At 46.2% G+C, this 15,221-nt stretch overlaps 1 protein-coding gene and 2 pseudogenes across 3 annotated transcripts; 2 read left to right on the forward strand and 1 right to left on the reverse strand.

Moving 5' to 3' along the window:
* Positions 1 to 177: 177 nt before the first annotated feature.
* On the reverse strand, positions 178 to 8,626 carry LRRC61 (leucine rich repeat containing 61). The gene is made up of 2 exons (XM_080932171.1): positions 8,382 to 8,626; positions 178 to 1,334 (listed from the first exon to the last, which is right to left on the reverse strand). The coding sequence occupies exon 2, from the start codon at positions 1,232 to 1,234 to the stop codon at positions 455 to 457; it is 780 nt and encodes a 259-aa protein (XP_080788297.1). The 5' UTR covers positions 1,235 to 1,334; positions 8,382 to 8,626; the 3' UTR covers positions 178 to 454.
* Positions 8,627 to 11,465: 2,839 nt separating this feature from the next.
* On the forward strand, positions 11,466 to 11,924 carry LOC308432436 (nucleoside diphosphate kinase B-like; annotated as a pseudogene). The gene has a single exon. The product of its transcript is annotated as a nucleoside diphosphate kinase B-like (transcript).
* A 689-nt stretch (positions 11,925 to 12,613) lies between these two features.
* On the forward strand, positions 12,614 to 13,242 carry LOC308432437 (histone H3.3A-like; annotated as a pseudogene). Its single transcript has one exon. The product of its transcript is annotated as a histone H3.3A-like (transcript).
* Positions 13,243 to 15,221: the final 1,979 nt, after the last annotated feature.

Raw genomic sequence — 15,221 nt, forward strand, 5'->3', positions numbered from 1 at the left:
AGCAGGTAGAATAAGTGTAGGAGCCTCCCACAGGACCAAAGCAGAAGCACAAAAGCCCGCATATTTGCTGAAGAAGAGACAAGAAGTGATCATACGAGCACAGAACTATTTAATAAGAGTTAGCAGGTGGCAAGTCACCTTACCCACAAAGCCTTAGGTTGGGTATCTGAGGGAGCCCAGGCTCAGCATGCCCGGAGCCCCTGGAGCCCCAGGAGCCCGGCTGCATAGTGTATTTGCCAGATAATGAGGAGATCTCCTCTACCTTTTAGAGGCTACCTGCAAAGCATGCCCCTGTGGGTGGGGCAGGAGCTAGAAAGCTCTCAAGAATGGGATGAATGAACAACCTAGTCTGCAGGGTCAGTGACCAGGAAAAATAAATAAACAAACCAAGAGGCAAGGGCATGGGGCAGGGAAGGACTGTGCACGATCAGACTACCTTGGCTATGAGTGGCGTTCAGAAGACAAAGGAAGAGGTGGCTTCTGCAGGGCTGAGGGCCTGCTGGGCCCGGGCCAAGCTATCACCGGCCTGCCGATCCAGGTCAAGGCATTCCTGAAGTGTGTCCTGGAACTGCCGGCAGGCCTCCTCCAGAATGGAGCTGCTCTGGATGGGCCAGGCCTCCCAGTAGCCGGGCTCCACCCATGGCTGGGCCTCAATGGCTCTGGGGCCCGGGCCGGAGCTGGAGCGCAAGGAATTGTCCAGGTCTCGGCATAACTGGTACAACTCACTGCCCCTCCCGCTGACACGTTCCCCATCTATGACTTTGAGGCCAGGCAGCAGCTCTCGGACCACAGCCCAGTAGGAGGGATTTGCACAGAGAGGGTTGCTGAGCCGGGCCAAAGGGTCCCGGAGCCTCAGGTGCTCCAGGCCCTGCAGGCCAGCCAGACACTGGAGCTGGCTGGGAGTGGTCAACAGGTTCCCAGCGGCATTGAGGCTCTGCAGGTTCTCACAGGCTGCTAGTGGCTCCAGCCCGGTCAGCCGATTGTTGGAGACGTTAAGCACAGTCAGCTGGTGCAGGGATGACAGTGGACCCAGGTGGGTAAGTGCATTGCCTGACAGGTCAAGCCACTCAAGGTTCAGGCACTCCCCCAAGCAACCCAGGTCCCCCACCCCTAAACCCCGAAGTTTCAGCAACAGGATGGAATCCAGGGCGAACTCTCCAGAGTGGGACTTCAACAGCTGGGGTGTGATCCTCAGTGCCTCAGCCTCTCCTGGCTTCTCTCCAGGAGACTCCATGATATCGAAGATGGTTCAGACGGCTGGGTCCTGGCAGCACAGGAATGCTGGTGCCTCTGAGGATCAGCTGGCTGCTCTCTCCCTCAGTTCTGCTTGGGCCCTAAAGAGAGACAGACAGTCAGACCAGCCTCTCCTGGGTATGTGTCCTGTGCAGCAGGGGACTGCCAGATGCCATGCAGATGGTACAAAGTCTTGTGCTCACAGAATCCAGGAATGTTAAATATGCAGGGTTGTCTCAGAGAGAGAGAGAGTCCATCTTTATGGAAGAGGGGCATGTACTTTGAAAAGAGTTTGCCCTTAGCTTTATTGTGCACATGGGGTTGTACTATACCAGCAACCTGTTTTCCAAATTGTACTGAACTTAAATGTGCCTAAAATAAACTGCCCAGTGTCAAACTCTGGAAGTTTGAACCAACACTGGCTACTGAGTTGCGTTGAAACAGAGTTTGTTTCACATGGAGAGACCCTCAGCTGCCATGGTGTTTACAGAGACTCCCAAGTGCAAGAGCCGCCAGCCTTGATTCCCAGAGTGAAGAGCCAATAGCCAGACTAGACCTGGGACCATCTAAGCCACAGGGCAGGCACAGCCCCAGCCTAGGGGAAGTGGCTCTGGCTGACTCCACTGTCATACCATGTTACATGAAGCTTAGGCCCCATATTGCCAGCTTGGTCCACCTCTCAAATCTGGACTGTGGACAAAAATATCATTACTTAACTATTCCAGCATACTGTAACCTTTCCAGTAACATGATTCATCTTTATTAACCATAAAGGGTTCCTTTTTGAAAAGTTAATTTTTTTTATTGGTTGGTTTCTTTGCTTTTGTTTTTTAAGATAGGGAATTCAAGCTGGCTTTGAATTCTCATTCCTCCTGCCCCCCTCCACCCTATCCCACCCCAGAGAACTAGGATTACAGGCTTAGACTACCACTCCCGGCTTCAATTTGTTTTAAAATAGAAGACAGGTAATTACCACCTTCCTGGCAGGCAGACCCAAATAAGAGCTGTAACTTTTTTCATTCACTCAAGAATGTTATTTACATTTCCCCAATATTATCACCAGTTAGCATGGTGTTCTGAGGATACAGACCAGCCTGCAGCTCTGGCTGGGGCTAAGTACCCTGAGGAAACTGGAGTTAAGGGAGGTAGGGCGGGGTGGGAGTTAACAGAGAAGCTGGATGAGCTCACTATACACTGTTGCTCCGACTCCAGGCAACCCCTATCCAAATCTCCCCAGTCTCCCAACCAGCTCTTTTGCTTTTTGACATCACTTCTCAGAGATCAGCAAGATGGTGATTGACAGGCAATGGTTACTGTGTGCTGAACAGCGTAGCGCTACTGAAGGTATGGTATCATGATACCAAAGGCAAGCTGGGGGAGGCGAAGAAATCCAAAAGCCATTTTGGAGCAAAAAAAGGAGTGACTAGCATAGCTCTGGAGCATGAGAGAGACATGTGAAGCATGTCTTCGGTGACATCGGTGTGAGAAGGCTGCCTGTGGGAGGGTCAACACCCACGCTGGGGTCAGAAAAACAAAAGCAGGCCTCATTCCAAACTGCAGACTCTGGCTGGGGGCACAGACTAGGGAGCCTGGGCCAGGCAGACAGTTACACCTGCAAAAACCATTAGGACACTGCCAATGCCAATGCTGTAGCTGTGAGGTACTGGTGACTCCCAAGACTAAGTTTACATGATCAATGTTACTAAGAATCCCTCCTCCAAGAACGCCAGGCTCGCAGTACCGTCCCTCAGTGATTCCTGCTAACTGGCAGTGTCTTCAAAGAGTTCCCCACAAATGCTTTGACGGGGCCGGAATGGATCTTACACATCCTCTCAACAGCACAACTGAGGAGAGTACTCTTTCTTCATAACAATCATTCCTCTGTTAGTTCATTGGCCTGCAACACTCCAGTCCCCTGGTCCATGAGCTTCCTGAAGAGCTTAAAGAAGACAAAGTGCAAAGCTGGGCTACACAGCAGCCCTGCGATCCTGCATGTGACTGTGTGTGGAGCATGTGTGGCTAAGCTTATATACACCCTAGCTATCCTGAATGCTGTGAGGGAAGTAAGTAGGGGTGAAACCAGGAGTAAGCTGCTCAGGTCTACCCAGTACCAACTGTGTCAGCATCTCCTGTCCCCTCCAGGGGCAGGACATCTGGGCAACATCTGGGTATTAGGTAACCCCATACAGCAGGACCAGCAGCACTGGTAGACAAGAACAAAGGCAATTATCTTCAACTGCTCTGTGTACATTGCACACTCCACACAATGTTACTATAGCAGTATATACTACCTCTAAAAGCTTTATGGTTAAGAAAAAGACAAGAAAGAAAAAATAAAAAACAAGAACGCAGCCCTAATGACATTCACCCTCGGGAATGCTGAGATGCTGAGGCCTGCTTGCTGTTCCAGCGCCCTGACTGATCCTTCCTCAAACTGATATTTCCAGAGGCTTGCTTCTGGAACAGCTTCAAAAAGGACTGAAAATCCAGACTTTCTCACCACATAGAGAATGAACGACGAATGATGCTAGCTACCTTTCTTTCAACTTAGCCATTTTTCCAATGTCCCCAAGCAGGAATTCTTTCCCTAATTCCTCAGAAAACAACTATAAAACAACCATCATCTAGTCCCTTAAGTTAGGGTGGATGGTTTAGCAAAAGGATGTTTCACTGGAGGAGACATGGCAAAGAATGTTTTCCTGAAGCAGACACAGGAGAAAGGATGCTTGATGAAGGAGTATAAATGTGACCCCCTCCCCAGACTGTGGGAGAAGAGCACTGAGCTTTGGTTTGGTTTGCTCTGCCTTGCCATTCTTTGCTAATGACACACCTTACATAGTGTTGTTGACCTCAACTTATGGTAAGGCTGCCATTGAAAGAAGCTCTCCTAAGAGACACTTGTGAGGTTCCTGTGGCAGCTTGTTGTTTCCACTGCCTCACCTCAGGCTGCTGTGCAAACCTGGTGGTTTCTTCAGATTGACTTACAGATGCAGGTTCACACCTGGTGTCTGGCTGCCAAAAGGACTGGACTGTAGCTGCTGGTTCGTGTGTGGTGTCTGCCTGTCTAGAGGGCTGGTCTGCAGCTGCTGAATTGTATTTAGTGTTTGCTACCGGACTGAACAGCTATGGAACAAGATTGAGCTTGCCCTCAAAGAACTATTGCTGAACAGGTCCACTTCCCCCATATCCCAATAACTTTTCATTTTTGCTACCTCTGCTAGGTGGTAGGCTAAAAGAGAAATTGAACCCTTATTAACAGTAGGTGGCAAAAAAAAAAAAAAAAAAAAAATCCATACCTACAGGTAATGACAATAAGATGTTTTCAAGGTTATTCAGATAATAATTAGCTAAGAATAAACAATGTTCAATAATCCAGGTGTGCTATAGATAAATGATCATTAAAGACTCAGAGATTCACAGAAAATGACATTTAAAACGATTTCATTATTAAAAGATCTGTTGACTATGAGACAGGTCTGCTGCAGACAGTACCCCATTCCCCTTCAAAGAAGATGAGCATCAATAACCTCCAATAAGGAGTTGCTTCAATTACGGCAAGCTAGCCACTGGGCAAAGGAAATGCCCATGCTTCACCTACAGACAAATGTGTCCACAAAGGACAAACAGACTCATGAAAGTTGATTGCCAACCTCTGCTAAAACAGGGTAAGGAAGTCATTCATAATTCCCGCTTCACATAAAGTCTGTCAGATATCCTAGGCCAGAGATGGATGCTCCAACATTACAGAGAATACTGGGGGCTGTCATGGCAGTCAGCTGTCTCTGTCATTTCTTAACCTTTGGAAGCTGCATTCCTGTGCTTCCTATGCACACAGGTAATAGTCACTCCTTCTCGTCTCTGATGAGGCTGAAGACATGGAGATGCAGAGTTTGGAAATCGCCCAGCTGGTTTTTGGTCTTGTTCTGGTCCAGAGTGTCCTCACTGTGATCCCTTCCCTCTCTTTTGGAGTGGTAAGGTCTATCCTGTGCTACTGTATGCTGGAAGCATGTTATCTGTTAAGGCCTGGGTAACTGTTATCTGTCTAGCCTGCCCTTCTATGCATGTTGTTATCTGACATGTTGTTACTGCTGTTACTAGGATGTTCAGTACTTTGGTGTCCATGGAAATCAATCACAACAGAAGTCAGTTAGAACTGCTTTATGTAGTTAGCCATAATAAGTGGGGGCCTAAACCAAAGGCCAGGCAAGCAGTTCCTGCGCCTATGTATAAGCTTTTGTGGCTTTTGCTTTTATAAGCTGCCCCTGGGATAGACCTCAACATAAGAGAAACACCTGCACTGATATAAGTAACTATTTGGAATAAGACATCAATTCGAGTAGTGATCAAGTAAAGTTTAAGTTCCCAAGACCTCTCTGGCAGAAAGAGACATGTATGTGGGTAACCGACATCCTGTTTGGCAAGTTAAGACATATTAGGCAAGTCCCCTACCACAGTCGAATTACCCCAACCAAATGGGAACAAGATACGTGTACAACAAAGACATGTTTCTAGGGAAACCCCCATCCCTAAATGCTGGTTACTGGAATAGCTTGGCACAGATGCTTGTGAATTATAGGCTTTAAAAAGGCCCTATAGGATCTTAATTCAAGAAATCATAGCATGACTGTGTGTGCAGCACTTGGGAGGCAGAGGCAGGAGCTCAGTCATAGGCTAGCTGGGACTAAGTATTAAACAAAGTTTGGGGTGGTGGCACACATCTTTAATTCTAGCACTGGGAAGCAGAGGCAGGACGATCTTTGTGAGTTTGAGGCCAGCTGGATCTACAAGCAAGTTCTAGGACAGCCAGAGCTACACAGAGAAACTCTGTCTCAAAACAAAACAAACAAAACAATAACAACAACAATAACAAAGTAGTGTAAGGAGGAGCTGCTGGGAAACTCAGTGAGAGACTGCTTGGCTGGTGCATGCAATGCCCTGGGCTCAATCTCCAGTACCAAAAACAAGAAGAAGAGTAACTGTCTGGTTGGCAAGTTCAGCTCAAGAAATGTAGAAATGGTGACCTGAAGACAGTAGCAGCAAACATCTCTCCTTGTGTCTCTGTCAGGTTTCAATTGCTGTGAGGAAACACCATGACCAAACAGCCACTTATATTTTCCAAACCCTCACTGTTTGTCAGTGAAGGAAGTCAGGACAGGAACTCAAGCAGGGCTGGAACTGATGCAGAGGCCATGGAGGGGTGCGATTAACTGGCTTGCTTCTCATGGCTTGCTCAGCCTGCTTTCGGGTAGAATCCAAGACTACCAGGCCAGGGGTGCACCACCCAGGATGGACTGGGCCCTTCTCCATTGATCACTAATTAAGAAAATGTCTTACAACTGGGTTTTATGGAGACAATTTTCTCAAATGATGCTCCCTCTGGGATGACTCTAGCTTGACTGAAGCTGACAGAAAAACAGCCAATACAAGAGCTAGCATGTACAAGGCCCTGGATTCAATTCTCAACATATGCACACACAAGGGAAAAGAAAAACTTAGATTCATCACAGCAGGCCTGAGAAAGTGAAAAGTGGGAACAATTCAGGGGTAGATTATCCAGAGCTAGGAAGCAAAGGAAGAAGGGACAAAGAGAACCCTAATAATCCTGAAGGTCTGTACTCTCAGAGGTCTGTGCAGATCCACTGAGTTTGAGGTTCCTTTTGGACAGATCTTCAGGCATATTTTCACAGAAAATGAGGGGCTCAGCAGTGGAGGTGGCTGCCTGGATAAGGCTGACGGTACGGAGAGGACAGAGGCAGAACAGCCCAATGACTGAAACACAGTGGGAGAAACACAGGAAAACTTTACAAAGGGATTCTCAGGAAAGCAAAGGGAGAATGTACAAAACCATAGCTCCAGTCATGACAAAGAATTCTGGACCCTATAGGGAGAAGCGTGGCATAGGTAGGCACAGCCATCTGCTGGTTTCAGAGGGGACTTATTCCAGGACCTCCTCAGATTCCAAAGGACATACATCAAAGGACACTATACAGAACCCACACACCTCCCCGCTCTGTATCACAATGAATTGGGAACACTGTATTGGTTCAAGACCCAAAACAAGAAAAAAAGTTTGTGTTCAGTACTTGTTTCTAGTTTGTCGTTTGTCTTCCTGAAAATTCAATGCTTAATGGTTATAGAACTTGTGGGTGCAAAACCATTGGCAGGTCCACTGGAGTGTTGTGAATACGGAAGTGCTGGAGGGGAAAGGAGGGGACAGACTTGGCAGTGTTTCTCAGATGGAGTACAGGTGTCTGGGGAAAGAGGAGTAAAACACGCCATGGAAAAGGAAGTTAAGACACGTGGGAAAGGCTTGGGATTCGAGAAAACATGAAGGAATCTTATTTCTCCTGACAGATGAGAAAGCAGAATGTCTTGCAGGTAAGCAAATCAATGAAGGGGTCTTGGGTGGGAAACTAAAACTGTCCGTAGTCCAAAGTCCCCCACAGAAGCCACATAATCGTGAAACTGGCAACCTGCAGATGAATACTCTTTTGGCATCTGTTCACCTAGACTAGGAGATACCTCAGCACATACCAAGTGTTGTCTGATTAGATTGGGACTTTTCTTGACTATTTTGCTAATCCTTCCCAGGAACATGCCCAGATGGGACCTGGCTTCCTAATTCTGTGTTCTGCTCAGCACATCCAAGGGTATCCCACAGTTCCACTATGTACAAGCTTGCCAGCTTCCTCTCCTCTCACATTCCTACACTGGGGGGAAAAGGTAGTCTCCCACCCCACCTGAGAAATTAAGCCATTTGGTGGGGGATGCTTTAAATAACATCGGACCATCTTTTGTGCTCACACTAGCAAAAGTGACCAAAAACACGGATAAGTTAATGCTGGAAGACTACATTTCCCAGCTTCCTCTGGGAACTATCGAAGTCATTTCCACCCATTTCTGACCCAATAAGGGGCCCGCATCCCTTTTTCCTTTGTAGGCATTTTTGCCGTCAGCATACCTTGGTGACAAAATGCTCCCTCACCGTGAATAAACAAGACCAAGACTTTCTTTCCGCCTTTATCTCTACGGCTGCTCTTTTAAAACAATTTACCACACTAGCAGAACCCTTTTTGTTACGTATTTCCAGAGGCTGTGATTGTGGGCTAGAACGCGTCCTGTCTCCTGGCGACCATGGCAGCACCCACCTCACGTGACTGTTACCGGTTAAAGCGTTCTGTCTGTAACTGCACGCAGAGCAGCAGTTCCTGGAGCTGAGGGAGTGGCCACTAATCGCTGGCAGTTCTGGAAGAATCCAGCATCCCCAAACACGTGGAGGACTCGAAAATCAGCTACTGGCGCAGGCCCAGCCCATCCGGAACCAGCGAAAGGCCGGAAGGGGCGGGGAACGGTGCGACACGAAAAGTTGTTTTTAAGGGACGCGCTGCGGCTGGCAGGGTAAGCTAGTGACGCAGATCACACTACCAGAGAGACTTGTGGCTCTTTGTGGTAGAGCCCGCGGACAGTGCTACAGGAGAGTTTTGTTCCTATTAGTTTGATCATTAGTACATTTGACGGTGAGACGTTGGGAAAGGCATTTATAGGTTCTTATCGAATATGTGTTTGGTGACGTTCAGTGTGCCAGGCTGCAGGCCAGTGGCGACCTAGATGTTCTAATCCGTTACTTGGTGCCCGGTCACGCTCACCAATTAGCACTGCAGACAAAAGGCGCCGAAATGACGGTAAGAAGGAGCCCTCGTGGAATCCTTACTCATATCTTTTAGAAAACTACCTCAGAATGTTTCCTGAGACAAATGTCCACTGCCTGGTAATATTCTCAAAGGCTTTGCCCAGAGACGTCACCAACACAAACTGCCACCTTGCATAAGACATTGTCCAGCAGATAAAGAAGTCACCTTAACTGTGCTCGTGGGAGAATGTTTTTCTCTCACTTTCTTTCACAGGCCACTTGGAAATGTCTACGTTGGAAGGGTTCTCCGTCTCCTCGTGCTTCCCCTGCATTCAGACAAAGCAATTCCAGTTCAGTCCACACCCTTCCAGCCCCAGGCTGGCTACGTGTAGACACGGTTTTGTTGTTGTTCGCATCTCTGCACTGCATCACAGTGCAAATCCTTAACGAATACATGTTTGGCGACATTCGGTGTGCCAGGCTGCCAGCCAGTGGTGACCTAGATTTTCTAATCCATTAAATGGTGCCTGTTGCCCATTTGATCTCACTTGAACTTCTCTATGTGATGGACCAGCCTTATTCTATTTTAAGCTGTAGGTGTTCCTTCTCAGATGGAAAGGTGTGGAATCCCAAGAACCACACAGCTCTTAGCAGAGAGAGCATCCCAATGGAAGAGTAGACATGGGAGCCTAGGAACCACACAGCTCAGAGGTGGGATAGTGTCCCAATGGAAGGGCATCCTGAGACAGGAGCCCAGGAACCACATGGCTCTGAGAGGAAGCTCCTCAGCAAGAGGCATTGCAGCTCCCAGGGAAGGACATCCCCAGCAGAGCTCAGGAGCCTCAAATCTTATATAAGAGATTTATTGGAGGGTCCAGGGAGAGGGGGAACGAACCCAAGAATGGCTGCCTCTGCTTCCAGGAGCAGACAGCAAGGTGTTGAACAAAGAGCAGGGCTTATACAGGACTTCTTAGGGGGCGGAGCTTTCCAGAGTTAGGATTGGTGGGATTTCAAGTCCTGAGCTTGGGGAGCTCAGAGATTGGTGAATTTTCCTTTTCTGGAGTTGGTGGGGTTTCATACTCAGGAATTGATGGTGGTTTGTGGGAAGCTCGGGGATTGGTGGGTTTTTCTGCGCAGGGATTACTGGCATTTTTCAGCCTCTTTTCCCCTGCATTGGGCCCATGGCTAAGGCAACGTCACTGCTGAGCTGCTTGGGGAGGTTAGGGAGGGAGTGTCACCACCGTGGACAGCTCCTATAACTGCCTCAGGCACATCACTTAGGGACTACTGAAGCCATCTTGTTAAAAGGTCAAAGAAAGTTCATTCCTGTTTACTGTAAAACTTGGGTTTGATCGTGTTAGAACCATCTTCTGAAATTTTTCCACACCCTATACCCAGACCTCCACCCTGATAATATAAGATGTTCTGCCAAATAATTTTGAGATGCTCTGCCAAGTTCCTATGTAACCAAAAATCCTTGGAATCCCCATTTGCAGTTTGGGGGCTATTAAAAAAAAATAATTTTTCCTATGTTCAGAACTGTTCTCTCTAACCCTACTTTAGGGAGATAGCCCTGTCTGACAGAAAATAAAGCTTGCTTAATTCAACCAGAAATTTTGAGTTGGTGGTCTTTACTTTCGTTGGGTGGGATTAACACACATTTCAGAAATGGAGTGTTCATTTCTCCATTATACAGGGAAGGCACAGAGCATGTAACAGTAAGAAAAGTTAAGAGTGCTCAAGAAAAATTGTCAAGAGACCTTTTAAGACAGAAAAAAAACTATTCAAGAAGAACTACCCACTGGCAATAGCTAAAGATTTTCATGGTAGAGCTCTTACTACGTGTGAGATCCTGGGTTCCATTCTCACACCACCGTGACAGTGGGTGTTGCAGTAGGAGAAAAAGGGTGTACTCAAATCCTGACAAAGCTGGGGGGAGGGGGGCGTATGGCCCAGAAGCAGGAATGGAGTCCATGCTTAGAAAACAACCAAGTAAATGATTTAGACTGCAAAAATACACTCTGAAACATATTTAACATGTTTTTCCTGTTGTAATCAACCCATTCTTTCATGCTTTCCTTTAGACTTTTTGATATTTTGCTTTTGGGAGTTAGTTCTTTAGCTCTGCCCCTAAAAAAAAAAAAAAAAAAAAAAAAAAAAAAAAAAAAAAAAAACAAACAAAAAACTTTAATTTTGTGTGTGGTTTGAGGTAGATAGTTTGCCTTTTTTTCTATTGAGAAGCCCAATTCTCCCACAGTCTGCTGTTTCCCTGCTGGTTTGTTCTGGCTCCCTCTGGGCGGTGTACCTGATCTACTCCTAGTCCCAATATCTGCACTTACAGCTTTCTGCTGTCCTTGTCTGTCCCTACAGAATACCTATCTGTACTGCCCCCCCTTCTCCTCCTCTTGTTTTTGTAAACTCTATTGATTTGTTATTTTCACAGCATGCACTCCAGTCCCACAGATCTCCATATCTGCCCTCTGCCCTAGCAAACTCTCCCTCAAAAGAAAACAAAAAAAATGAAAATAAAAAAATAAAAAGTCTCATCTTTTTGCTTCCATTGCTCATCACAGACACCAACCAACCCACTGGCTTTCGGACCATGGCCAACTTTGAGTGCACCTTCATTGCCACCAAGTCAGATGGAATGCAGTGGCCTGGTAGATGAGGTCATCAAGCAATTTGAGCAGATGGGGTTCTGCCTGGTGGCCACTGAGTTTCTTCAGGCTTCTGAAGAACACCTGAAGCAGCATTACATTGACCTGGAAGACCGTTCTTTCTTCTTAGGGCTGGTGAAGTACATGGACTCAGGGCCTGTGGTGGTCATGATCTGGGAGGGGCTCAATGTGGTAAAAACAAGCCAAGTGATATTGGGGGATACCAATCCAGATGCTTTGAAACCAGGCACGGTTGTAGGGATTTCTTCTGCGTTCATGTTGGCAGGAACATCATTCAGGGCAGCGATTCAGTGGAGAGTGCTGAGAAAGAGATCATTCTGTGATTTAAGCCCCAAGAATTGGTTTACTACAAGCCTTGTGCCCATGACTGGATGTATGAGTAGATGTGGAGAAACCACAGTTCTTTTCAGCACTACGGATGGGGTTCCTGAACACAGCTCTTCATCCCACTGACTAGATGAATCATCTTGTCTAAAACAATAAAGTCGTTGTAACAGGGGAAAAAAAGAGAAAAAGAATCTCACCGTGGAAGCTGTACTATGTCACGGTCTGTCACACTGTGTACCCTTTTGTCCACACATCTTTACTTGCAAATGTTGCTCAGGTTCAAGGCCTCTGACTTCTGCTACACTGACAATACTGGATCCTCACCCGATCTCCTCAGATGTCCTGTTGTTGTCCTTTGTCATGGAGATCCTGTTGCTTCGGTTCTGTAAGACCAGCCTCTTCATAGATGAGGTGAATGTTGGGGTGGGCCAACTCAAAGCCCTGGATCTAGGCCTGGGTGGCAGCTGAGTTGACCAGCCCACCAGCTCTCCTGCACCTGCACTGCCAGGGCCAGTTCTCCTGACTTGCCCAAGTGAGGGACAGAGCAGGCAGGCAGGAGAGCTATCCCGCACCCACACCACCAGCACTGTTCTTGCTAAAGTGAAATCTAGATCTGATAAGATTCTCTAATTTCGGTGTTCGCAGCCTTCGCCGCGCCGCTGTCGCTCTCTAACGCCAGCGCCGCCTCTCCCTTGCTGAACTCCAGTCGAAGGAGAAGGGGGATAAGTAAGGAGGTGCCCATACCATGGCTCGTACAAAGTAGACTGCCCGCAAATCCACCGGTGGTAAAGCACCCAGGAAACAACTGGCTACAAAAGTCGCTCGCAAGAGTGCGCCCTCTACTGGAGGGGTGAAGAAACCTCATCGTTACAGGCCTGGCACTGTGGCACTCCGTGAAATCAGACGCTATCAGAAGTCCACTGAACTTCTGATTCGCAAGCTCCCCTTTCAGCATTTGGTGCGAGAAATTGCTCAGTACTTCAAAACATATCTGCGCTTCCAAAGTGCAGCTATTGGTGCTTTGCAAGAGGCAAGTGAGGCCTATCTGGTTGGCCTTTTTGAAGATACCAACCTGTGTGCTATCCATGCCAAACGTGTAACAATTATGCCAAAAGATATCCAGCTAGCACGCCGCATACGCGGGGAACGTGCTTAAGAGTCCACTATGAGGGGAAACATTTCATTCTCAAAAATTGTTTTTTCTCTTCCTGTTATCAGTAGTTCTGAATGTTAGATATTTTTTCCATGGGGTCAAAGGTACCTAAGTATATGATTGCGAGTGGAAACATAGGGGACAGAATCAGGTATTGGCAGTTTCTCCACGTTCATTTGTGTGTGAATTTTTAATATAAACGCAAGATGTAAAGCATTAATGCAAGCAAAATGTTTCAGTGAACACATTTCAACAGTTCAACTTTATAACAATTATAAATAAACCTGTAAAATTTTCTGAACAACGCCAGCATTTGGATTTTTTAAAAATAAGTAAATTTCTTATTGACGGCAACTAAATGGTGTTTGTAGTGTTTTTATCATCCAGTAGATTCCATCCATCCACTATACTTTTCTAACTGAGTTGTCCTACATGCAAGTACATGTTTTTAATGTTGTCTGTCTTCTGTGCTGTTCCTGTAAGTTTGCTATTAAAATACATTAAACTAAAAAAAAAAAAAAAGATTCTCTAATTTCCCAGGTGTGCACTTCAGCAAGGTTTGACAAATTTATCCAAATGTATGTGTATAACCACTACAGTCAAGATATGGGCCACGATATTTTCCAGCTAACTCCCCACAATATCCCCCAAGTAGCTGATATAATCTCATTATTAAGGATTAGATTAAATTTTTTAGTCTCCCTCCTCTTTTTCTTTTTGGTTTTGTTTGTTTGTTTGTTTGTTTTGAGACAGGGTCTTACTGTGTAGCTCTGGATGTCTTGGAACTCACATTGTATAGACCAGACTAGACTGGAACTCATAGATATCCTTCTGCCTCTGGCACCCAAAGTGCTGGGATTAAAAGCATGCACCACGATGCCCAGATTCCGGTCTCTTTAGCCGGAACTATATGGTATTGCTATCAGATGGATGTTTGTGTCTCTCCCCAGAAACCATTCTTATTTCAAAATTGTTTCTATTAGATGAGGAGGCCTTTGGGAGGTGATTGTCTTGAAAATACAGTTTTTGAGGGCGTTTAATGCCCTCCATCAAGTGACCTGGAGAACTTAGCTTGTTCTTCACCACAGAAAGTTAGAAGTCACTGTTTATAAAGGAGAAATTCAGACCCTCACTGGACACCAAATCTAGCACTTTGATCTTGTACTTTCTAGACACTAAAACTGTGAGAAATAAATGTCTTTTGTTTATAAGCCACCAGCCCATAGTATGTTGGAGATTGGTTCTAAGGCTTTGATTCAATCGACAATCTCCACGTCCGGATGCTAAAGGCCATTGTCCCCAGTTGGTTTTCGGTCGATCAATAAAGATGCCAACAGCCAATGGTTGGACACAGGGCAGGACACTTAGAGTTTTACAGGGACACAGAGAGGAATGGGACAGAATCGCCATGACATTATACATTCTAATTAATGTTAATATTTCAATGTAATTTCCATGCCTTCTGGAATCTTCCCATCTCCACCTTCCCTTAGATATCTCCTCAACTACATGATAATTTTTTAAAAATTCTCTTGTTTCCTTTTAGTGCATCTGTAAGTTCATGTAGCTTGTTGAATCTCATGACCCACTGGCACTCACTCTGGGGTTCAGACACTGCTGATAGCCTCACTCTCCTTTTCCTTGTGGATTTCATTAAGACATGCTCATACATACCTAACTCTAGGTTGTATCATTTCTGGACGCTTATTTTCTCCCATTGCACTAAATCCCATTGAGTTCTCTAACAGTCATCTTGAAAAGTATAAATTTATCATAGTGCATGTGCCCGTGTGTGCATATGTGCATGCTGTGTGTGTGTGTGTGTGTGTGTGTGTGTGTGTGTGTGTGTTTTGAAACAGAGTTTTATTCTTATTTCATTGCCCTGACTTTTTTGGAACTTTCTACAAACCAGGCTAGCCTTCAACTTGCAACCATCCTCCCGCCTTTGTTTCCTGAATGCCAGGGTTGCAAGTGTGTACCAGGACTAGACCTTTTTTTAAAGATGTAGACAAGATGCATGTCTTGTACTCCAAGATGTAGCCAAGGCTGGCTTGAAACTTATCATCCTCCTGCCTCTGCTTCCTACATGCAAGAGCTAACTACAGGAACACATCTACTTTAAATTCATCATACTTCTATAACTGAAAGCATCAGCATCTCCCTCAGCAGCCCCCTCACATATAGCTAGGACTATCCTGGG

The sequence above is a fragment of the Micromys minutus genome (assembly GCF_963924665.1).
Source record: "Micromys minutus genome assembly, chromosome: 18".
In the NCBI taxonomy this organism is placed as follows: domain Eukaryota; kingdom Metazoa; phylum Chordata; class Mammalia; order Rodentia; family Muridae; genus Micromys; species Micromys minutus.